Source organism: Camelina sativa, chromosome 8, assembly GCF_000633955.1.
Source record: "Camelina sativa cultivar DH55 chromosome 8, Cs, whole genome shotgun sequence".
Taxonomy (NCBI): domain Eukaryota; kingdom Viridiplantae; phylum Streptophyta; class Magnoliopsida; order Brassicales; family Brassicaceae; genus Camelina; species Camelina sativa.
Genome location: NC_025692.1, coordinates 969,656 through 993,546, shown reverse-complemented (window position 1 = coordinate 993,546; position 23,891 = coordinate 969,656). Strand labels below are relative to the sequence as shown.

Here is a 23,891-nt window from a genome sequence, read left to right as displayed (position 1 = left end):
CGATATATAAACCCAACTTTTAATCATTACATGAATCCAACTGTCACACAGATACAATCCACACACCCAACAAGTCTCATCTTTATCATCATTACACAACTCGTTTAGTTTCCAAGGTTAACACAAAACCAACAACACATCTGCTTATTTGCAACACTACCCCGTTGCTATTTATGTGTATCCATCATAACCTCTGTGTATCTTTTTGGTCTATGTCAATGTTCCGCTGCACCGGAATGGTAAGCTCTCCGCCTCAACTGAGATTCCCCTGATGGCTGCTGCAAATATATCCTCGTTGGATCATTAGGGTCCACGTACCTGCAACATACACAATGACCACCCATGCGATGAAATAACAGCGTTTTAATTCTCTACGAAAACATTCTATTTTGATTCAGAGAGGGGACTTACGCATGTCTCATCATTTGTTCCACAGGGGTCTGAGCGGCTTGAAGAGGATCAACTCGTGGAGCTGCCGCCGCTGCTTCTGCTGCTTGTTGCATTTGTCGATTGTATTGCCTCACTGATGATATGAGATTCAGAAAGAGAGGAACAAACGTCCCGCAACCACCTTCCTTAAACAGGATCTTGAAACTGTGCGTTGAGTATAGAGCTCTATGTTCGTTTTCTGGCACCACCTGGAAATATTATCACATGCCATTAAGTATACAGTAATTTCTTGGCAAGGATCCAAATTGTAAATTCCATTTGAAAGTTTGTACTTACAGGCTCCACTTGTCCAGCAATATTGTTGCAGTGAAATATTGGCTGATTGAATTTCTCAGCATGAACGTAAAGCTGCAGAGTAATAACGTATATAGTCCATAAGCTAATACGTATCATGAAGTCCTTTAATCAAATTTAATAGAGATATACTTGTACCATACTACCATGTAGCATTAACTGAATAAGAGAAAAAAAAACATAAGATAAAGTTACTGTACCAGGGGCATGTCAAAAGCAACGAAGTTCTCAACAGGCTTGCTTGCAACAAAGACCATCCGTATATTAGACAAGTAAATCACTCCCTTAGACTTAACATGACCTCCATGCCCTCTGGATCAAACAAAAAAAAAAGAACATTAGGGAAGATGTTTAACACCAACAGCTCGTATGTCTGTTCACTTCTGAGACATATCTTATTTACAAAGTAAACTTATTGTCTCATATCCTCAAAACTGATAAAAAAACAAAAAAAGCGAGAGAAGAGTAGAGAACACGAACCCAGGGATCTTGTCGACTTCAAACTCAACACCATCTCTGACTAGAACGAACATTTCATTAACAAAGGGAACAGGCATCCCATTGGGTAGCAATTGAGGGTTAAGCGCCATGAGCTGCAGTTCAGATTGATCAAACCGAGTAAACAAATGATTATATAATTCCTTGTTCTGTTCTGCTTCTTTGTGTAAACCTGATCACCACATACAAATGAAAATGTAAACACATTCCAAAGACATTAATAATCAGAAGTCAATCCAAAGGTTCTTAATGGAAGAAGTATACTCAACAACAACAAAAAGAACATGAAAAGTTAAAACCCAGGAATAAGATCCCTTGTTCATGATTCATGGCAATGACACACGTTAATTTACAATTTTCACGATTACCCAATTCAAATCAGCAATCAAAATTCACGGAACGATCTAACCAGAGCCGATTGAACAAAATCAAAACACTCGTAATTGCAAAATAGAAACAAAACCTAGGTTAGTCCATAATAACTGGCGAGACAAATCAATCATACAAAGAGAGAACATGTAAAATTCCTTAATTCTAAGAGAATCAAAATCTGGTAGCAGCAACAAGAACCAAATCACAGAACGACCGAGATTTTAGTAGTTTCAAAGCAAGCCTGCACTATTCGCGCCGCATCTGATTTGAAGAAATAGTAGAGTTACCCGGAAAAAAAGCAGAGAATTTGAAAGAACATACCTCTGTCGGAAGCTAAAAAAAGAAAAAGGATTTTGATCGGAAGGAGAGAGATTGAAGAAGATGATTCTGATTTGATCAGAGCTTCTCGCTTATTCCAGAAGAGAATAGAGATGACCGATCACGCGGTTTATTCTTAAAACCATTTTTAACCATTTGTTATGAAACTAGAGAGATGAAGGATGAAATCTCTGGTTCTTATTATCAATATCGAGGTTTACAAGTATATATATAGTAGAATACAAAGGCTAAAGCCCATAAACCGACTACNATCAAACCGAGTAAACAAATGATTATATAATTCCTTGTTCTGTTCTGCTTCTTTGTGTAAACCTGATCACCACATACAAATGAAAATGTAAACACATTCCAAAGACATTAATAATCAGAAGTCAATCCAAAGGTTCTTAATGGAAGAAGTATACTCAACAACAACAAAAAGAACATGAAAAGTTAAAACCCAGGAATAAGATCCCTTGTTCATGATTCATGGCAATGACACACGTTAATTTACAATTTTCACGATTACCCAATTCAAATCAGCAATCAAAATTCACGGAACGATCTAACCAGAGCCGATTGAACAAAATCAAAACACTCGTAATTGCAAAATAGAAACAAAACCTAGGTTAGTCCATAATAACTGGCGAGACAAATCAATCATACAAAGAGAGAACATGTAAAATTCCTTAATTCTAAGAGAATCAAAATCTGGTAGCAGCAACAAGAACCAAATCACAGAACGACCGAGATTTTAGTAGTTTCAAAGCAAGCCTGCACTATTCGCGCCGCATCTGATTTGAAGAAATAGTAGAGTTACCCGGAAAAAAAGCAGAGAATTTGAAAGAACATACCTCTGTCGGAAGCTAAAAAAAGAAAAAGGATTTTGATCGGAAGGAGAGAGATTGAAGAAGATGATTCTGATTTGATCAGAGCTTCTCGCTTATTCCAGAAGAGAATAGAGATGACCGATCACGCGGTTTATTCTTAAAACCATTTTTAACCATTTGTTATGAAACTAGAGAGATGAAGGATGAAATCTCTGGTTCTTATTATCAATATCGAGGTTTACAAGTATATATATAGTAGAATACAAAGGCTAAAGCCCATAAACCGACTACGACATAGAATAGGCCATGGGCCGTAAAGCAATGGCCGATGGGCCGTACAAGGATGGACCGTACATGGGCCGTAAGGCCATGTCTTAATGGACTGTGAATGGGCCGGTCTATAGAGTCCACTAAGTGTTTTACAACACTCCCCCTTGGACGAGATGACCGTGCCTATGTTGGATGGGGCCTCATTAAAACCTTACCAGGAAAACCCAATGGGACAAAACCTTGGTGAAGGAAAAAGAGTACAACATACATTGCTCCCCCTGATCCAAACATCACTCCAAGTCCTTAAGCCTCCGCATTCCAATCTTGTGCGTGAGCTTCTTGAACGTCGATGTCGGCAATGCTTTGGTGAAGAGATCGGCTGAGTTGTCGTAGGACTGTACTTGCACCACTTGAACTTCAGTAAGATGTGCTTCGTCCGATCTCCCTTGATGTAACCTTCCTTGAGTTGTGCGATACAAGCCGAATTGTCCTCATATATGACGTTGCTTCTTTGCTGTCGTCCATGCCGCTTTCTGTCCATATATGTTGAGTCATCGAACAAAAACGCACTAAACCTTTTTGCTATAACCTGCATCAACAATACCAACTAAAACCTTCTTTGTTATAATTAGTATAATATAAACCCAAATCTTACCTTCCTTGTAGGTAACATAAATAAATACTTAATTTCACTCTAGTGCCTTTGGGTTTGACAAGAACTAATTCTTGCTAGGAGGTTCACGGCAAAAATTATCTCTTGTCTAGTGTGGCTAGCCAAGATTAATTCTCCTATAGCACTGAGGTATGACATTTCAGGACCGAGAACTTTCTCATTGTCCTTCTTTGGACCAATGGATCTTTATCCAAATCAATGCTCCTTACAACCATTGGGCTAGTCAATGGGTGAGCTTAGTCCTTATTAAAACTCTTGAGTACTTTTCTGTATATGCCATTTGATGCACAGGGATTCTATCATTTATGTACTCAAGTTGTAACCCCAAACAGAATTTTTCTTTTGCCTAGGTCTTTCATTTCAAATTCTTTCTTGTTTGGGCGATTTAACCAGGGGTTCCAAGGATGTTTAAATCATCCATATAGACTGCTATTATCACAAATCCTTTGTTTGCAAACTTCTTTATAAATACATGGACTGATGGGATCATTATTATAGCTTTCTTTAGCTAGGTACTTGCTTAAACTATTGTACCATATACACCCACTTTGTTTCAGTCCATAAAGGTATTTGTCTAGCCTTATGCAGTATTTTCTCGAGAACCACTCTTATAATTGAGCTCTATACCCTCTGGTAATCTCATTTCATTTTCCAGTGGACCATGTAAGTATACGGTTTTAACATCCATTAACCGTAAATCCAGTTTTTCTTTTATAGCCAGACTTATTAAAGTCGTTGCATCCATCACAGGGAGTAAGTCTCCTCATAATCTATTCCTGGTCTTTGAGAGAATCCTTGTGCTATAAGCCGTGCTTTATCTCACGCTTTCATTACTCTCATTTCTCTTTCTTACAAAGACCAACTTATGTCCAACTGGTTTATATCAAGTGTTGTCCTTAAGGTCGGACCAAACACATTTCTCTTCTTTAAAGAGTTTAACTCCACGTCAATGGCTTCTTTCTATTTTAGCCAATCTTTACTTTGAGTGCACTCTAATATAGACGTGAGTTTCTGATCCTCATTTACTTCAAGTGCTACCTTGCATGCAATTATTTCATTAATGTCGACATCTTTGCAGTTCCATTTTATTCTAGACATGATATAGTATATCGAGCTCTTATTATTATTAATACCTTAAGGACCTTGAGGTTTAGCGTCCCAAACCTCATTGTTGGTACCTTAGGATTTGCCGCGGCCATGTCTATACTCTTTCCTTAACCTCGGTTTTATTTGCACCTTTCTTAGATTTCCGAAGGTTCTTTTCTATGGAACATATTGGTCTATTTAGACTCTGTAGCAACTTGATTATTGTGTTCCTTTTGAACATCAATACGTACTGGTGCATTACAAGCTGGTATGTACGATTTCATAATTCTCTTTGGGTCATTAAAGGAATCTTGGCAATTGAATAGCTAGCTTTTGCAAATGTATAATCTTGAGGATCTTGCCAATTTAAGGATGTTTGATTCCATAATATTTCTTTGACCAGCTTGTCTTTCTCTCCACCCAATATAGTGAATTCGGATTCAGCAAACTGACAATCCGTGTATCTGGCCACATATAAATCACCCATAGTTGGCTCAAGATACTTAACAATGGTGGGAAAATCATATCAACATATATTCTCATCCTCCTTTGAGGTCCCATCTTTGTTCTCTGTGATGATGCAATATAAACGGCACACCCGTATATTATTTTAGATGGGATATGTCTGGCTTATGACCCGTTATGCATTTGGGAATATTTATACTCACTAGATGGCCTGATGCGTATAAGTTCTGTTGCATGTAATATTGTGTGTCCCCAAGCCGACACAAGAAGCTTCGACCTCATGAGTAATGGTCGAGCAATTTATTAAGTGCGTTTAATGAAAGATTCATCTAATCCATTCTCTGTATGTTCATGTGCCACAGGGTGGTCCACACTCCCCCCCATGGACATACCATTATTATTAAACGCTTGGGATATAAATTCACCAGCACTATCTAGACTTATAGTCTTAAGTGGAAAATTTCTTTAGTTACATTTGCTGGTGATGGCCTTATAAATGAGTTTCCCTTGTGTACATGCTACACACGTGAGATTGTAGGGATAACTCTTCTCTCTCTTAGGAGTGTGCCCATTTTTATTTAATATCAACATACGCATCATGTTAGAAACACGGATGGCCAATCCGGTCATGCCATAAAGTGAATTATTGAACATTTCGTTCATTGCCATATTAGCCTCTATTATATTAATCTTAGCATGGTAAAAACCAGTGGCTAGTGCAAGGTATAGACTTCTAGGATTCTCTTTAGATCCTTGGGTGATTTTAGTAATATATATAGGAACTCTTGGTTTCCTTCACCCTTTATTTCAATATGGAAACCATTCAAATGAATGTCCTTAAGGCTCAATAAGCTTCTCTTAGAGCTGGGTGATTATAATGCAACACTTAGTTCAAAATGTGTGCCATAAAATATATGCCTGGCCGTAGCCTTTACTTAGGCTTGCTATACCCGCTTATCTTTGCTAATATTGGCTTTGTGTGGCTTAATCCACTATCCACCACACTTATTTTCTTGTCCTTAACCATTTCCAATAATGGACAAGGATTTATGTTTTAATATATATTAAAGGAAATAAAATAATTGGATTTAAATCAAAATAATAATTCAATCAAATTCAAAAGCATAGAAATTAAAATAATACACCACATGAGTTTAAATATTTTTCTTTAGGCAATCAAAATCTCATAATCCAATTTAGGAGTTCTGCATGTCTTTATCTTATGGTTTTCTATACCATAATTATTATTACAAGTGGACTTGGTCTTATGTTGCGGGTTTAGATAACCCGCGGCCTTTACCCCGACCGCGGCCGAAGCCTAATCGGTTTCTATAGCCTTGACCATCATAATTATGTCTTTGGTAAGTCCCACGACCAGGACCACCATGTCCACTTCTTCCTCGGCCACGGCCATACTTGTCTCTATGGACATAGATAGACTCATTAGTCTCTTTGGCTCTTTAGGCTCTTTAGGATTTTTCTTTGTCATGTCAACCTTGTGAGCTTCATTGCACTTTTCATTTACACATCGGTGACAAACCGATTTAGCCTTGATTTGCGGTTTAAAGGACCCACAGCCCCTACCACCGCGGCCACGGCTTGCCTGGCCCCAACGACCACCACGTCCTCTGCCACCACGGCCATGGCCATAGTGTCTTTTTCTGTGGACGTAGTTGGTCTACGGCCGTAACCATCAAAACGGCTTGCCTGGCCCCAACGACCACCACGTCCTCTGCCACCACGGCCATGGCCATAGTGTCTTTTTCTGTGGACGTAGTTGGTCTCCTTGGGCTCTTTTTCCGGTAATGGGGTTGTACCGGGAGGTCTCATAGCACTATTCATCAACAGCTCATTTTCATGGTACTGTTGCTGAAGTACTATATTGTGAGTACTAAAAGTAGACAAAGTCTTCTCTAGTAACTCTCTCTCCGTGACTTCAGTACCACACAACCTTAGGATTGAGACAATCTTAAAAGCTCTGAGTTATACTCATCCATGGATTGGAATTCCTGGATCCTTAGGTTTTTCGAATTGAGCCTTTGGTAGGAGCACCATCTATTGGTGTCCATATTGTTTTTCAACTCTGTCCAAAGGTCAATAAGATTCTCAATGGTATGGTACTTGGTCCTTGAGACTCTCAGCAAGGTGATGGTGTGTATGCAAAATTGCCTTACATTTATTCTTTTAGTGCAACCATTATCATCCTTAATACACTCACATAGGTACTTTGATTTTACAAAACATGCACCCGATTATATCATGCGGTTTTTAAGACCGAACCATGTAATTCATTTGGATCATGCCATGCGGTGTTTAAGACCGAACCATGGAATCATTTTAGTCTTAGGTCATGCGGTATTTGAGACCGAAACATGCCTTGCCTTTACTTATAATTTCGAACTTAGGTCATGCGGTATTTGAGACCGAAACATGCCTTTATTCTACTCAATTCTGTGGCTTAATATGCATGAACAACAAATCTAGATAGGAACTAGCATGCATGCAACAATTTCCTTTTTCTAGATAAGATTTCCTTTTCTTAAGTTTTCCTTTTCAGTTTAGGATTAAGACAAGTTTTAGGAAATATTTTATTTAAATTTTAGGATAATTACCAAATTAAATTTGGAAGTTATCCTGATTGTTCTAGCAACCTAGAACAGATCTATGATTTTCGAATTTCATAGTTTTAGGATCTAAAATTTTTCTTAATTTACAAGAACAAATTATATTATAATTGATCCTATATCGTTTCTATGTTTTAAGGATCCGATTTCAACAATCCTAAAACAAGTCTATCCAATTCGATTTTAAGGTTCATACAATTTTAACAATTTATGCAATTTATGGTTCTCTAATACCTTATGCATAATTCGATTTCATTATTATGCATGAACAACCAAGTTTTAAATCTCCTAGAACAGTTTGATTAACATCTTATGAGTCTAACAATTTAGTTCTAGGTTCTTATGCAACAATCAATCAAGCAAGCATAGACAATTAATCAATCAATCGGATTTTAAGCTTGATATATCTTGGTGCAATTCACAAACAATCTAACAGCCCTATGCATCCGATTTTAAAGTTTTACAGGAATAGGACTCTTAAGATTTGTTTGTTGTGTACTTGGATGTTTTAGGGTTCCATAGGTTTTATGTATTGAATTCGATTCATAGGTTCTAAGAGAGTTTTAGATCTTAATTACCTTTCACCAATTAGGGTCTGACTGGTTTTGATCTGGGAGCTAAAGACCTCAGATTTCACTCACGAACCTCGATCAGAACCGCTATCAACCCAATCCTCGTACCACTCTCGAACTGCTCTCGGACTGCTCTCGGACAGATCCTCGTACCGCCTACGTACCGCTCTCGGCCGGAACCGCGAACTGCTATCGTCAGGAACCGCGAACTGCGAACGTCAGGAACCGCGAACTGCGAACGTCAGGAACCGCGAACTGCGAACGTCAGGAACCGCGAACTGCGAACGTCAGGAACCGCGAACTGCGAACGTCAGGAACCGCGAACTGCGAACGTCAGGAACCGCGAACTGCGAACGTCAGGAACCGCGAACTGCGAACGTCAGGAACCGCGAACTGCGAACGTCAGGAACCGCGAACTGCGAACGTCAGGAACCGCGAACTGCGAACGTCAGGAACCGCGAACTGCGAACGTCAGGAACCGCGAACTGCGAACGTCAGGAACCGCGAACTGCGAACGTCAGGAACCGCGAACTGCGAACGTCAGGAACCGCGAACTGCGAACGTCAGGAACCGCGAACCGCGAACGTCAGGAACCGCGAACTGCGAACGTCAGGAACCGCGAACTGCGAACGTCAGGAACACGCCTTGGTTTCGAACTCGAACATAACTCGGATAAAACTCGATCTTCGAACAGGAACAGGACCGCGGACGATGGTGGATTCCGAACAAGAAGTAATCGCCGAGAGTTTTGGATTATCACCGAGAGATCTCCGGACTTTGCCCTGGAACTTGCCGCGTACTGGATCCAAAACGGACGGAAGCTGATCGCCGAAGCTGATCGCCGGAACTTGCCGCGTACTGGATCTTCGAACATGAACTTACCCCGGACTGGCCGCGTACACGGACGGAAGATGATTGCCGAATTCGGGCGGCGGTTTTTAGGGTAAGAGATAGAGGCGGCGGCCGATTAGGGTTTTAGGGTTTTAGGGAGGAGAGAAACGGCGGCTGCCTTTAGGGTTTTAGGGTTAGGGTTTTCTCAGCTGGCCTTAGAGGCTATCGTGCTGACGTGTTATGAAACTAGTGAGATGAAGGATGAAATCTCTTGTTCTTATTATCAATATCGAGGTTTACAAGTATATATATAGTAGAGTACAAAGGCTAAAGCCCATAAACCGACTAGGACATAGAATAGGCCATGGGCCGTAAAGCAATGGCCGATGGGCCGTACAAGGATGGACCGTACATGGGCCGTAAGGCCATGTCCTAATGGACTGTGAATGGGCCGGTCTATAGAGTCCACTAAGTGTTTTACAACACCATTATTAATGAGGTCCCTCAACTTATTTCTGAAGTTAGATTTCGCCCGCTATTAGATTTTGAGTACTTTTAACCCTAATTTAAAAATAGTACTATTTTTGCCAGATTTTTTTGGTTTGAACTTTCGATTTTAAAAGTACATGAAAGTATTTTGGTTTTGGTTATTCAGCTAATTGCTCCTAGCCTCCTAGAGTCTCCATGAAACTTTTGAGGCTATAAGATAGTACAAAAGAATTCCAACAACAAGGATAAAGCATAAGTTGATTGTGTTCTCTCAGTGTGGGTTGGAAATGTAACGTTTTGGACAATGAGAGTAATTAAAAACTTATTATTCATCAGCAGATACAAAAGAGAGAGAATTCTTGAACAAACATTACATTGTAGTAGGAGGACTTGAAATCAAACACAAACAAGCAATAAAACTTTTAATACAAGCCTCAAGAAGAACTATTATTAAGAGTTGTGAATAGAAATATCTGCAGGTTTCTTCAACAAAACTTTTTTTTAACGGTAGTTTCTGTAGACAGGGCTGTACATGCTGCTCTCTGCAAACTTCACCAGATCCTTCGCACGTGGGAGGTTCGACGCCAATCCTACTACCACAAGTACATCCATTTAGAACTTTGAGAATATATATAGTTAGGACGGTCTCATTAAAAGTGATAAAGACAGTTTTGTTCAACTAACCGAGGTCATAAGTTTTGGCGGCGACACTGGCTGCAATGTTAGCTGAGATCTGTCTGATGTTTGAGAATGGCGGGTAGATTAGACCGTTGGCGAAGTGCTCTTCTGTGACTTGTGCTGCCAATGCTTCAGCTGTTGAAAACCAAGAGAGGCCAGTTAAAGAGAGTTGCATTGAGAATCTTGCAAGTGACTGTCACTATTCATCAGTATCCAAGTTTGATTTTGTGATGTTTATTTCTACTTACAAGCTGCGAGGAGCATGTCATCACGGACACGGATAGCACCAGACATGATCAAACCAAGACCCAAACCCGGGAAAATGTAGCAATTGTTTGCCTGAGGTGAAGTAGGATTATGAAAATATGATGTGAGCACTCAAATTGTCACATAGAAATTTTAAAAGTTGAGAGGGAAGGAGTTGTGGAAACAGCACGAACCTGGCCAGGCAAGTAAGTTTTGCCATTGTACTCAACAGGATCAAATGGGCTTCCACTTCCAAAGATTGCACGACCCTATATTAAGCACAATATATGATGATCAGACTTGAGAGCAGCACCAAAACCAAATTATATAATCAGGAGTCAGACATGAATCACATTTAGATGTCATATGAGACAGTATACCTTGGTCCATGTGTAAGCCTGTTCTGCGGTACACTCAGCTTGAGAAGTAGGGTTTGAAAGAGCAAGAATCAACGGTTTCTATATGCCAACACCAAGAACAGAATTAGAACAATAGCATTTAAACGTAGTTTTTTGAAAAATCAGAGAGGAAGAACCAAAAGAAACCTCGTTGTTTGTAGCCATGGCCTCGACAACTTCCTTTGTGAAAGTTTGACCCACACCGGATGTTCCAATGAGAACAGTTGGCTTGATTGCCTGTTTGAAAAGGTTTCAAAAAAGAGTAAACACAAGAATTAAACATCTGACATCAAGATTCCCTTATTCACCCATCAAGAGATTTATAGCATGAGCTCATCGCGTACATTGACAGCACCAATGAGGTTCTTGACAGGTTCGTGCTCATGCGCCCATGGCTGCTTGAAGTGCTGAAGAGATTCTTTGCGCGAGCTAACAATCAGTCCCTGCAAATACAGAAACATTAAAAACCAAGAAAGGTTTATCTAAAACGAATGAGCCTGATCTGGGTGGTTGCCAATAATACCTTGGAGTCCACGAGCCAAATCTTCTTACGGGTCTCATCGATGGGAGCTCCAGTCTGCAAAACAACCGAAATATGATCAGTCACATATTCTTGGCTATATAACAGAGAAAACGCAAGAACAAAAAAAACAGATTGACTAACCTCTTTTGAAATCTTGAGAGCAATTAGCTCAGCGATACCGGTTCCAGCCTTCAAAGAACCAACGAGATAAAGCGTAAGCATAAAACATATATGTAAACAAAACTGAAAAGCTTATTATTGAGTATAATGCTTTCTGGTCTCACCTCTCCGGCACCCAAGAACAAGAAGGTATGGTCAGCCAGGGTTTTACCAAGCACCTTCTGAGCGGCAATAAGCCCAGCAAGCACCACTGATGCAGTACCCTGTAATTACACAAAACAAAAACAAGTTCTTAGTAAGGCGCTCTGACACTTCAACCATAATGTAAGAAAAATATCAGATTTTACCTGGATATCGTCATTGAAGACAAGATGGCTAGAGCTGTACTTAGACAAAAGGTCAAATGCATTGTGGTTTGCAAAATCTTCAAACTGAAAAGAAGAAGAGCATGTATGATATTATTCCGTGGCATCTTAAGAAAAAAAGAATAATTCTAACAAAAATCATAGTTCTTGAGAGAGTTGTATCCTATGGCTCACCTGTACCAACACTTTCTCTCCATAATTCTGCTTGACAGCGCACATGAACTCGTTCAGAAAATCTGCATACTCCTGAATCACAAAAGCAAAAAGACTTGTTAGTTTTTGAAAAAAAAATCATTGTATTAGACTATTAGTTATAAGAAGAGAAAAAAATAATATGAGAGAGATTAGTAAACCTGGCCAGTTGCCCTTCGTTGTTTAAGGCCGATGTAGAATTCATCATTCAGCAACTTCTCATTGTTTGTACCCACATCAATGGTGATTGGAAGACACTGCATTTGAAAGCGGATTTACATTTAGGATCAAACTGTTATTACTGAATAATCAATCCAGTAGAACCAACTTCTAGGCACAAAATATTTCAGCTTCTGTTCTAGTGCTTACAGCTGATGGACGGATTCCTCCCAAAGCGGTGTAAAGAGAAAGTTTCCCAACTGGAATTCCCATTCCCTGGAAAAGTTTACAATAAATGATAAATACTGATTTTCAACATAACATGGTAATAAGTTTCAAGTGTTTAACTCAAAGATCCATTTTATTACCTGGCAACCAAGATCTCCTAGACCGAGAATGCGCTCACCATCAGTAACAACGATAACTTGGATCCCTCTCTGGGGCCAGTTCTTCAACACTTCAAGAATCTTGCCCCTAAAGAACATACATTTCAATTTAGTGTTTCAAAGAAACAAAATGGAAAGTGACCTGGCTAAAGAGATTCAAAACACACTTCTCTTTCAAACTTATGTAGAGACCCTGTGGCTTCCTGAAAATGCTTCCATACTTCTGGCAAGCCTCACCAACTGTTGGTGTGTACACAACTGGAAGCAACTCCTCAACATTATCAATCAGAAGCTTATAGAACAACCTCTCGTTCCTTTCCTGCAAGATTCAGATACATAAGCCACCAGTTCAAAAGAAACCCAACCAAACAAATCTTTATGCTCATTCTCTACTACTACTAAACATGGTTTCGAAGGAACAATCAACTGACCTGAAGATCCATCAGGGCCGTGTAACGCTGTAGAGGAACAGTGTACTGGCGGAGATTGTGCATAAGCTTTCTCTCCTAGTAAAATAAACCACAAATCACAAGTTAACACAAACAAACCCAAATCAGAACTAAACAAAAGTGAGTTCTTTTATATAAAAACCTCAAGTCACCTGAACATCCTGACTCAAAACCACAGGGGGAAGAAGACCAGTTAAGTAATGAGCATCTCTTTCTTTATCAGTAAATGCAAGTCCCTTGTTGTAACGCGGATCACGCATCAACGAGTAACCACTGAAAAAAGATAAAAAATTTCAATCCACCATAACCTCCAAAGGGAAAAAAATTGGAACTTCAACAACAAGAAAAAAACTTTAAGTTCATATCTCACAGTAATTTTTTCATGGTTTGCATTTTGCAAGTTTACGAACTAAATAAAAAAGTGAACTTTACTTGCAAGCAGCTTTAGTTAGCTGAAGATATTGTGATAGATCATAGATCAAAAGGGAAAACAAAAGGGTATGAAACCTGAAGGAGAGCGTTGACTCACCTAGCGACGGAGGTAACCCAAGGAGTGACGAGCTGATCCAAGGTGGCGGAATCCTCACCGTAGACGTCAGAGATACCACCGCCGACGCCGGATCTGTTATCGGCGACATCCTCACAGGGTAACTCAGCCGGAGTACTTCCCATCTCTCTCTCTCTCTCTCTCTTCCGAGCTTAACACAACAAAATCAAGAAAAAAAAACAGAGGAAGCAAGGTTTACGGAGTAGAGGTTGATGAATGATGAGCTTAGAAAGATATTTTTAAGGTGAATGATAGATGATGGAAACACAGAAGTGGAGGATAGTGGAATTATATAGGCCAAGAAGAAAAATTATGAGAGAGAGACAGTTTGAAAACGCTAAAGTCTGAAACTTGGAGCTAAATCGTCAAATTGAGGAGAAGAACGTGGACTGGACTCAGTCTCACCGCTCTCTCTCTCTCTCTCTCTCTCTCGTGTAGTCGTGTAGGTCCTGTCTTCATCCATTACCTCTTTTTTCTAATTTTTTTTTCTTAACACTTAATTTATCAATTTTTTTTTGTCTTTTTCATTTTTTATATGAAAACGATTTTCACATTTTAATAATTGTAGTACTACACTACCAATTGTTATTTCTCCAAGTTGGTGGATAAAATAATAAAAACTCATCAGCAAAAAACAAGTGTTGTGTATTTCTTATTTCTTTATTTTTTTTTTATGAAGAAATAAATATAGATTAAGAAAATAAGATAGAAGTAGTAATAAAGTAGGAATACGAGTGTCAATTACATAATTAACGGGGGAAAAAAAACAAGAGGGACAAAAACATAGTCATCTAATACGATGCGATAATAAATTCTAAACTGTTAATTAGATGGTCCTTTTTTCCTTTATTTATTTAGTAATTAATAATAATAAATGAATATAGCGATGTGAAAACAAATAACAATAATTGTATACAGTGAGGATTGAGGAATCAAAAAATAAATAAACAACAATTATATTTTGAGGCTGCGGGATGTGTCTCGGAGGATCAAACTTGGCAGCCATATTGGACCCCCACCACCCAAAACTTGTATATGTTATTATATGTCAACAATATATTTAGTTTTTTTAATATAAAAAACATATTTAACAGAAAAGTAGAGATTACCAAATAAACTATTACAAAGATGAAAAAAAACCCACCTCAGATAGGTATCGAACTGTCATTATTAGTGCCTGTAACTATATAAGGAATTATTTAGTCTATTAATGATTTAATTTAACGATCATTCTCATTCATGGATAAGGATTGCAACTAGTGCGTTACTTATAATTACTCGTAACGACATACGTATGTTAGTTTCAAATATCTTCTTTTTTTTCTTTGTTGCAATTGTCAATAGTTGCACATACATGAATATATCTCACCAAATTTGTAGCTTCTCGCCTATTATTGTCTCCACTTACTTTTCAGTTGACCATTTTCCCTTCCTATTATATTTTCTTGTGTTCATAAACTAAAATGGAGCAAAACGCGTTTATAGTCCGATAGAGAGGCTCATTTGTTTCTAGAACATAGAAGGAAAGGAATCGGTTCCAATATATGTTGTTGCACTTTTTCACCAACTCCAACCATTTTCAAAGTTGACTTTCTATGTTTCGTTTTCTTTTGAAGATTAGAGAAATCTTAATACAAAAAAAAGGAAAAGAAAAGAAAAGACGATACCCTAATCTACCGCAGTCAAAAGCTCAATCTCTTACTAGACAAACTCTTTATGAGAAAGAGAGTTCTAAAGCTAAAGTCCACACATGCAAATTCTGGAAATTTATTGACATTATGCATTAGTTTATTAGCTAATGAAATAAAATAATATAGCAATTTTGTACAATAAAATTATACATATTTAAATATTTGAACATGAAACATGAAGTCCAAATTAATAATTCTAACTAAAAAGCAAAAACATCATTTTTGTAATATTACCAACGAGATGTTTTGCTAAGCTATAGTTATAAATTTTGAAGATTATGATATGAATGTCTAATTTGAAATAAAACTTATAAAAAGAAAAAAAAAATAGTTGAAAAATAAAATAAAATATGAGTAAAACATAAGCAAAAAATTAGAGAAAGATAAAAAATGATTATATGTTTACGTTACATTTTTGTGTTCAGTCTATGACTCGGCCTATCTGATCTTTCTAAAAAAAAAAAAAAAAAAAAAAATCTTTCTAAAAGCAAATAGTTTGTTTGATGGAGTCAGTCATCAGATTATAATGAGAATGTTTGCAATACCTGCTCTGATGATACGCCGGGCATAGCAACGCACGATAGTAAGAAGACACACCACAACAATAAACACAAACCTCTAGCAAACTTGTGATGCAACATTCCTTCCATCTCCTAGGTCCGTTAATTCCTTTCGTGATCACTATCTCTTTTACCAAAAGTAAGATTATCTACGTGAAATTAAGGGTAGTGGGTGGCGTAGGTTTTTGTAGAGACAATTGATGATAATGTTGCCATATGATAAAAACATATGCAATGAGCAATAATTATTTTATCTGTCAAGTGTCGCTTATATAAATTAGCACTTCTTTTTTTTGGTTGAGAAAGAAATTACTAGAACATTATTGATCAGATCATTATTACTTTATACGAAAATGGTTACAAAGCAGCTCACCAAGCGCGACGCTTAAACACCTCTCTCAGTCACTATAATTAATTTGGTTGTGGAAGGTTGTATGTGCAGGACCACCGAATGTTTTGCTCAGTGTGCAATGAAAGGATACCATTATGGACATTGTGTTCCAAATCAAAGATCTCGAAAATGTTGTTGCAGTTGAACATAAAAATCGATTGTTTCCTTATTATTGGTGATTTGAGCTATTGATTATGTTTTTATTAAATTTTTCTGTTGTTGGTTTTCAATTTTACTGCGTACTAAGCACTATCTGTTATGAATAATAGATGGATGCCTATTATAAGGTCCATCTTCTAGAAGTCTCTAGAATTACTTGTAAACTAGGTTTATTTTGTCATCAAGCAAAACCCTTTCTTTGTACTCCTATATAAAGGATCTTTCATTCATTGGAATAAGACATTAATATCTTCCTCCTCTTTTATCTATCTATAACACGTTATCAGCACGCTCTTTAAAGCCAAAAGTCATGTCAAAACTCTCTAGTCTTAAATTTGGAACTTTTGACATCAGTGGAGACAACTACTTGGCATGGGCACTAGATGCTGAGATTCATCTAGATTCAAAAGATCTCCTTGAAACCATCAAAGAAGGAAATCAAACTCAAAGCAAGGACAAGTCCAAAGCTATGATTTTCCTTCGTCATCACCTCCATGAGGATCTCAAGAATGAATACTTGAGTGTGAAAGACCCACAAATCCTTTGGAATGATCTAAAGGAAAGGTATGATCATCAAAAGACTGTGATCTTACCTAAGGCTCGCTATGATTGGACTCACCTGAGATTACAAGACTTCAAGTCTCTAAGTGAGTACAACTCAANTAAGGTCCATCTTCTAGAAGTCTCTAGAATTACTTGTAAACTAGGTTTATTTTGTCATCAAGCAAAACCCTTTCTTTGTACTCCTATATAAAGGATCTTTCATTCATTGGAATAAGACATTAATATCTTCCTCCTCTTTTATCTATCTATAACACGTTATCAGCACGCTCTTTAAAGCCAAAAGTCATGTCAAAACTCTCTAGTCTTAAATTTGGAACTTTTGACATCAGTGGAGACAACTACTTGGCATGGGCACTAGATGCTGAGATTCATCTAGATTCAAAAGATCTCCTTGAAACCATCAAAGAAGGAAATCAAACTCAAAGCAAGGACAAGTCCAAAGCTATGATTTTCCTTCGTCATCACCTCCATGAGGATCTCAAGAATGAATACTTGAGTGTGAAAGACCCACAAATCCTTTGGAATGATCTAAAGGAAAGGTATGATCATCAAAAGACTGTGATCTTACCTAAGGCTCGCTATGATTGGACTCACCTGAGATTACAAGACTTCAAGTCTCTAAGTGAGTACAACTCAACTTTGTTCAAAATAACTTCCAAATTGGAATTATGTGGAGAGAAAATCACGGATGCAGACAAGTTGGAGAAAACATTCTCCACTTTCCATGCTAATAACATTGTCCTGCAGACACAGTACCGTGAGAAGGGATTCGTGAAGTATTCCCAACTCATTTCTTGTCTCCTTGTAGCTGAGAAACAAAATGAGCTGTTGTTGAAAAATCATGGATTACGCCCTTCTGGTTCTGCTCCATTCCCTGAAGCGAATGTGACATCCTATGATAAGACCAATAATAATGGTCAAAGTTGTGGTCGTGGCCGTGGTCGTGGTCGTGGACGTGTATACGGTCGAGGTCGTGGTCGTGGGGTTCAGTTTAAGAACCATTCTCACCAGAAGTGGGAAAACAAAGGTGGCAACAAACAAGAGAAATCAACATATCCAAATATATGTTACCGTTGTGGAGGAAAAGACCATTGGTCCCATACCTGTCGTACCCCAAAACATCGTGTTGAGCTCTACCAACAATCAATGAAGGAAAAGGGAAAGAAAGTGGAGACAAATATGGTGTTTGAAGATGGAGAAGATGATTTTGACTTTGGTGACTTAGCTCACCTAGACATTCCAGAACTCTTCCCTCCTGAAGAAGAGAAAAACTGATCGAGCTAGAAGAGCTAGATTTATTCAACCGTGTCTCTTATTTTATTGTTTTTGGCTTTTAGTTGTTTGGATTTCAGATTTTATTGTTATTGTTCTATGCATTTATGTATTTTGAGACATGGTTAAAGTTGATTTATAAAGATATTTATTTATTTAAGAATTTCTATTTATATTTTTAGTTAAGTTATTTGAAATTAATTTATTTTTGTTTACTTATTTGAAGAACAATGAATGGTGGAGATTTATGCTTGGCCGACAGTGCAACTAGTCATACAATTTTTAAAAATATGAGTTATTTCCCCTCTTTAACAATGAAAGAAGCAAGTGTAAGTACCGTAACTGATAATGCAAAGATAATTGAAGGCTCTGGAAGAGCTAATATATCATTGCCTATGGGAACAAAATTAGAAATTGTTGATGCATTATACTCCCCTAAGTCTCATAGAAACTTATTAAGTTTTAAAGATATCCGCAGAAATGGATACTATATTGAGACAATGAGCAAAGGTAGCACTGAATACCTTCAAATCACAAATAATACCCAAGGCTCTAAAAATATTGTGGAAAGACTTGTCTGCATTTGCCACTGGGCTTTACTATACAACCAATAATACAATTAAAGCAAATGCTATAGTAAACCAGAAGTCCACAAAAACTTTAAAAGTTTGGCATGACCGGTTAGGTCACCCTGGTACAACAATGATGCAAAAGATAATAACAAATTCATGTGGTCATTCATTAAAGAACCCGAAGATTCTTCCTAATGATTTTTCATGTGTTGCTTGTTCACAAGGCAAGTTGATTATACGACCTTCGACAGCAAAGATAAATTCAGAACAAATTAATTTTCTGGAACGCATACAAGGAGATATATGTGGGCCTATTCACCCATCATGTGGAACCTTTAGGTATTTTATGGTCTTAATTGACGCATCTAGTCGATGGTCACATGTATCCTTGTTATCAACTCGAAACCTAGCATTTGCAAGATTACTTGCCCAGTTGGTTAGACTACGAGCACACTTTCCAGATTTTCCTTTGAAGAAAATCCGTCTTGATAATGCTGGCGAATTCACATCTCAAGCTTTTAATGACTATTGCATGTCTATAGGGATAAGTGTTGAATATCCTCTAGCACATGTTCATACACATAATGGCTTAGCAGAATCACTAATCAAGCGCCTTCAGCTGATTGCTAGACCATTATTAATGAAATAAAAACTCCCTATATCTGCTTGGGGACATGCTATATTACATGCAGTAGAACTGATTCGCATCAGACCAACAAGTCATCATAAGTTCTCCCCATCACAATTAGTACTGGGTCAGGAACCAAATATTTCTCATCTTAAAATTTTTGGATGTGTTGTATATGTTCCAATTGCTCCACCACATCGAACTAAGATGAAACCTCAAAGGAGGTTGGGAATATATGTTGGATTTGATTCTTTATCAATAATAAAGTATCTTGAGCCATCCACAGGGAATTTATTCAAGGCTAGATTCGTAGACTGTCATTTTAATGAGTCTGTTTTCCCAACATTAGGGAGAGAAAATAAACAGCTGGATAAAGATATAAATTGGAATCAATTGTCAATGGCTTATCTTGATCCTCGGACTAAAGAATGTGAATTAGAAGTCCAAAAGATAATTCATTTACAGAGTTTAGCAAATCAATTGACAGACACGTTTGCTGACCCAAAAAGTGTAACCAAATCATATATACCAGCTGTAAATGCTCCAATAAGAATAAATATCCACGAAGGACAAAATCAAACTGCTAGTTAGTCTAAGATACGTTTGAAACGTGGTAGACCCGTTGGTTCCAAAGATAAAAATCCTCGGAAAAGAAAAGGAGCATAAATTAGCAATGGTGAAACAAACGATATAATTATGAAAAGAAAATTTCTGGAAGAGACAGACATGACAAAGAAAGAAATTCAGGTACCTGATAATGAAGAGATCTCAATTAATTATGTCTTGTCTGGAATAAAATGGAACCGAAAGCAAATCAACGTCGATGATATGTTTGCATACAATGTAGCAGTTGATGTTATGGATGAGGATCATGAACCAACATATATTGAAGAGTGTACACAAAGAAGTGATTGGCCAAAATGGAATGAAGCAATAAATGCAGAATTAAAATCTCTTGCAAAGAGAGAAGTTTTTGGACCAGTAGTCTGTAAACCTAAAGGGGTAAAACCAGTGGGACATAAATGGGTTTTTGTACGAAAGAGGAATGAAAGTGGTAAAATTGTGAGGTATAAAGAACGTTTAGTTGCACAAGGTTTTTCAAAAAGACCTGGAATTGATTATGAAGAGACATACTCTCCTGTGGTGGATGCAACTACTTTCAGGTTCCTCATTAGTCTGACAATAAAAGAAGGACTTGATTTACATTTAATGGATTTAGTCACAGCCTATTTATCTGGACCATTGGAAAATGATATTTATATGAAAGTACCAGAAGGATTTAAACTGCCTGAAGCAGTGAAACCTGATTCTCGAGATCAATACTGCATAAAATTAAATCGATCTCTTTATGGATTAAAACAGCTAGGGTNATTAGAAGTCCAAAAGATAATTCATTTACAGAGTTTAGCAAATCAATTGACAGACACGTTTGCTGACCCAAAAAGTGTAACCAAATCATATATACCAGCTGTAAATGCTCCAATAAGAATAAATATCCACGAAGGACAAAATCAAACTGCTAGTTAGTCTAAGATACGTTTGAAACGTGGTAGACCCGTTGGTTCCAAAGATAAAAATCCTCGGAAAAGAAAAGGAGCATAAATTAGCAATGGTGAAACAAACGATATAATTATGAAAAGAAAATTTCTGGAAGAGACAGACATGACAAAGAAAGAAATTCAGGTACCTGATAATGAAGAGATCTCAATTAATTATGTCTTGTCTGGAATAAAATGGAACCGAAAGCAAATCAACGTCGATGATATGTTTGCATACAATGTAGCAGTTGATGTTATGGATGAGGATCATGAACCAACATATACTGAAGAGTGTACACAAAGAAGTGATTGGCCAAAATGGAATGAAGCAATAAATGCAGAATTAAAATCTCTTGCAAAGAGAGAAGTTTTTGGACCAGTAGTCTGTAAACCTAAAGGGGTAAAACCAGTGGGACATAAATGGGTTTTTGTACGAAAGAGGAATGAAAGTGGTAAAATTGTGAGGTATAAAGAACGTTTAGTTGCACAAGGTTTTTCAAAAAGACCTGGAATTGATTATGAAGAGACATACTCTCCTGTGGTGGATGCAACTACTTTCAGGTTCCTCATTAGTCTGACAATAAAAGAAGGACTTGATTTACATTTAATGGATTTAGTCACAGCCTATTTATCTGGACCATTGGAAAATGATATTTATATGAAAGTACCAGAAGGATTTAAACTGCCTGAAGCAGTGAAACCTGATTCTCGAGATCAATACTGCATAAAATTAAATCGATCTCTTTATGGATTAAAACAGCTAGGGTGTATGTGGTATAATCGCCTTAGTGAGTACTTACTAAAAGTAGGCTACAAGAATGACCCTGTTAGTCCATGCATATTTATAAGGAGATTTAAGAAAGGATTTGTTATAATCGCAGTATATGTCGATGATTTAAATATCATGGGAACTCCTGCAGAGATTTCTTTCACAGTAGAATATTTGAAGAGAGAATTTGAGATGAAAGATCTCGGGAAAACAAAATTTTGTTTGGGACTACAAATTGAACATCTAAAAAATGGTATTTTGGTGCATCAAGAGACATACACAGAAAATGTGCTTAAAAGGTTCTATATGGATGGAGCACACCCCTTAAGTAGTACAATGGTTCTAAGAACACTTGATGTGGAAAAGGATCCATTCCGCCCTCGGAAAAATGATGAAGAAGTTTTTGGTCCTGAAGCACCATACTTAAGTGCAATAGGGGCATTAATGTACCTCGCTAGTCATACAAGACCTGATATATCATTTGCGGTGAATTTATTAGCAAGATTTAGCTCATGCCCAACTCGAAGGCACTGGAATGGGATTAAACATATACTTCGTTACCTTCAAGGTACGAAAGACGTGAGTTTATTCTTTTCCAATTTATCCAAGAAAGATTTAATTGGGTATGCAAATACATGATACTTATCTGATCCCCATACTGGTAGATTGCAAACAGGATATGTATTCACATGCGGAGGTACTGCTATTTCCTGGCGTTCTATGAAGCAAACTATTACAGCCACTTCTTATAATCACGCAGAAATTTTAGCCATTCATGAAGCTAGTCGCGAGTGTGTATGGTTAAGATCCATAATTCATCATATTCGAGAAGATTGTGGTATATGTGCAGGGAAAGATGCTCCAACAATCATGTATGAAGACAATGCTGCATGCATCGCACAACTTAAAGACGGATACATCAAAGACGATAGAACAAAGCATATTCTACCAAAGTTCTTTTACACACACGACCTGCAGAAATATGTAGATGTAAGCGTTTGAAAGATTCGTTCGAGTGAAAATTTGGCGGACTTATTTACCAAGGCGCTACCTACTGCTACTTTCAAGAAGTTGGTTTATCATCTCGGATTACGTCGTCTCAAAAATCTCAACATGTGTACTCATCAGGGGGAGTAGTTGCACGCTGCACTCTTTTTCCCTTAACCATGGTTTTTCCCATTGGGTTTTCATGGTAAGGTTTTTAACGAGACAGCATTTCCGGTGCATTCTGAGTTAGATTATTATAATATACATCCAAGGGGGAGTGTTATGAATAATAGATGGATGCCCATTATAAGGCCCATCTTCTAGAAGTCTCTAGAATTACTTATAAACTAGGTTTACTTTGTCATCAAGCAAAACCCTTTCTTTGTACTCCTATATAAAAGATCTTTCATTCATTGGAATAAGACACTAATATCTTCCTCCTCTTTTATCTATCTATAACACTATCTACTAAAAGTAATATTTGTACTGATACTAATTACATAACCAAACCGAAATGCCTGATTACCCGAACCGAAATGCCTGATAACCGAACCAAACATTTATTCGGATAACTAACTTCAGTAGGATTTTTGTGGATAAACCATTTTTGTCACTCAAAACATTTTTTTCTTCTTTAAAGTATAAACAATAATATTATCCTATCAAAAAAAAGTATAAACAATAATATTATATACTTCATTAAGTATGCATTCACAAATCTGTCTTCATCTATGATACGAAAATTTTCAATAATCAAACAATCATAGATTAAACCCATTAGACCATTATATGTGTCTCCTACACTTGGCTTCTGATTTTACAATCACACCATTTGTATCAGTATCACAACAACTACCTCTAAGGAAGAAGAAGGCCTTCGATATGTCGCATTTGATCTTCTACCTGCGGCCAGGGGCTGATCCGT

The 23,891-nt window shown here is 37.5% G+C and overlaps 2 protein-coding genes across 4 annotated transcripts; both read right to left on the bottom strand.

Moving 5' to 3' along the window:
• On the bottom strand, positions 4 to 2,976 carry LOC104705435 (UPF0664 stress-induced protein C29B12.11c). Of its 2 annotated transcripts, none has more exons than XM_010421446.2 (6): positions 2,787 to 2,976; positions 1,225 to 1,337; positions 945 to 1,056; positions 727 to 798; positions 412 to 638; positions 4 to 318 (listed from the first exon to the last, which is right to left on the bottom strand). In XM_010421446.2, exons 2-6 carry the CDS (start codon positions 1,332 to 1,334, stop codon positions 216 to 218), a joined length of 624 nt encoding a protein of 207 aa, XP_010419748.1. In that variant the 5' UTR covers positions 1,335 to 1,337; positions 2,787 to 2,976; the 3' UTR covers positions 4 to 215. The 2 variants fall into 2 exon arrangements, with proteins under 2 accessions (XP_010419748.1, XP_010419747.1); XM_010421445.2 differs by lacking the exon at positions 2,787 to 2,976 and adding an exon at positions 1,936 to 2,132 and having other exon boundaries at positions 1,225 to 1,414.
• LOC104705434 (NADP-dependent malic enzyme 2) lies at positions 10,078 to 14,252 on the bottom strand. Of its 2 annotated transcripts, none has more exons than XM_010421443.2 (19): positions 13,818 to 14,252; positions 13,441 to 13,561; positions 13,271 to 13,345; positions 13,007 to 13,158; positions 12,822 to 12,927; positions 12,664 to 12,729; positions 12,456 to 12,551; positions 12,277 to 12,348; positions 12,085 to 12,168; positions 11,902 to 12,000; positions 11,759 to 11,806; positions 11,618 to 11,671; positions 11,439 to 11,537; positions 11,242 to 11,331; positions 11,077 to 11,154; positions 10,891 to 10,965; positions 10,699 to 10,789; positions 10,457 to 10,585; positions 10,078 to 10,365 (listed from the first exon to the last, which is right to left on the bottom strand). In XM_010421443.2, exons 1-19 carry the CDS (start codon positions 13,958 to 13,960, stop codon positions 10,274 to 10,276), a joined length of 1,770 nt encoding a protein of 589 aa, XP_010419745.1. In that variant the 5' UTR covers positions 13,961 to 14,252; the 3' UTR covers positions 10,078 to 10,273. The 2 variants fall into 2 exon arrangements, with proteins under 2 accessions (XP_010419745.1, XP_010419746.1); XM_010421444.2 differs by having other exon boundaries at positions 10,078 to 10,362; positions 13,818 to 14,251.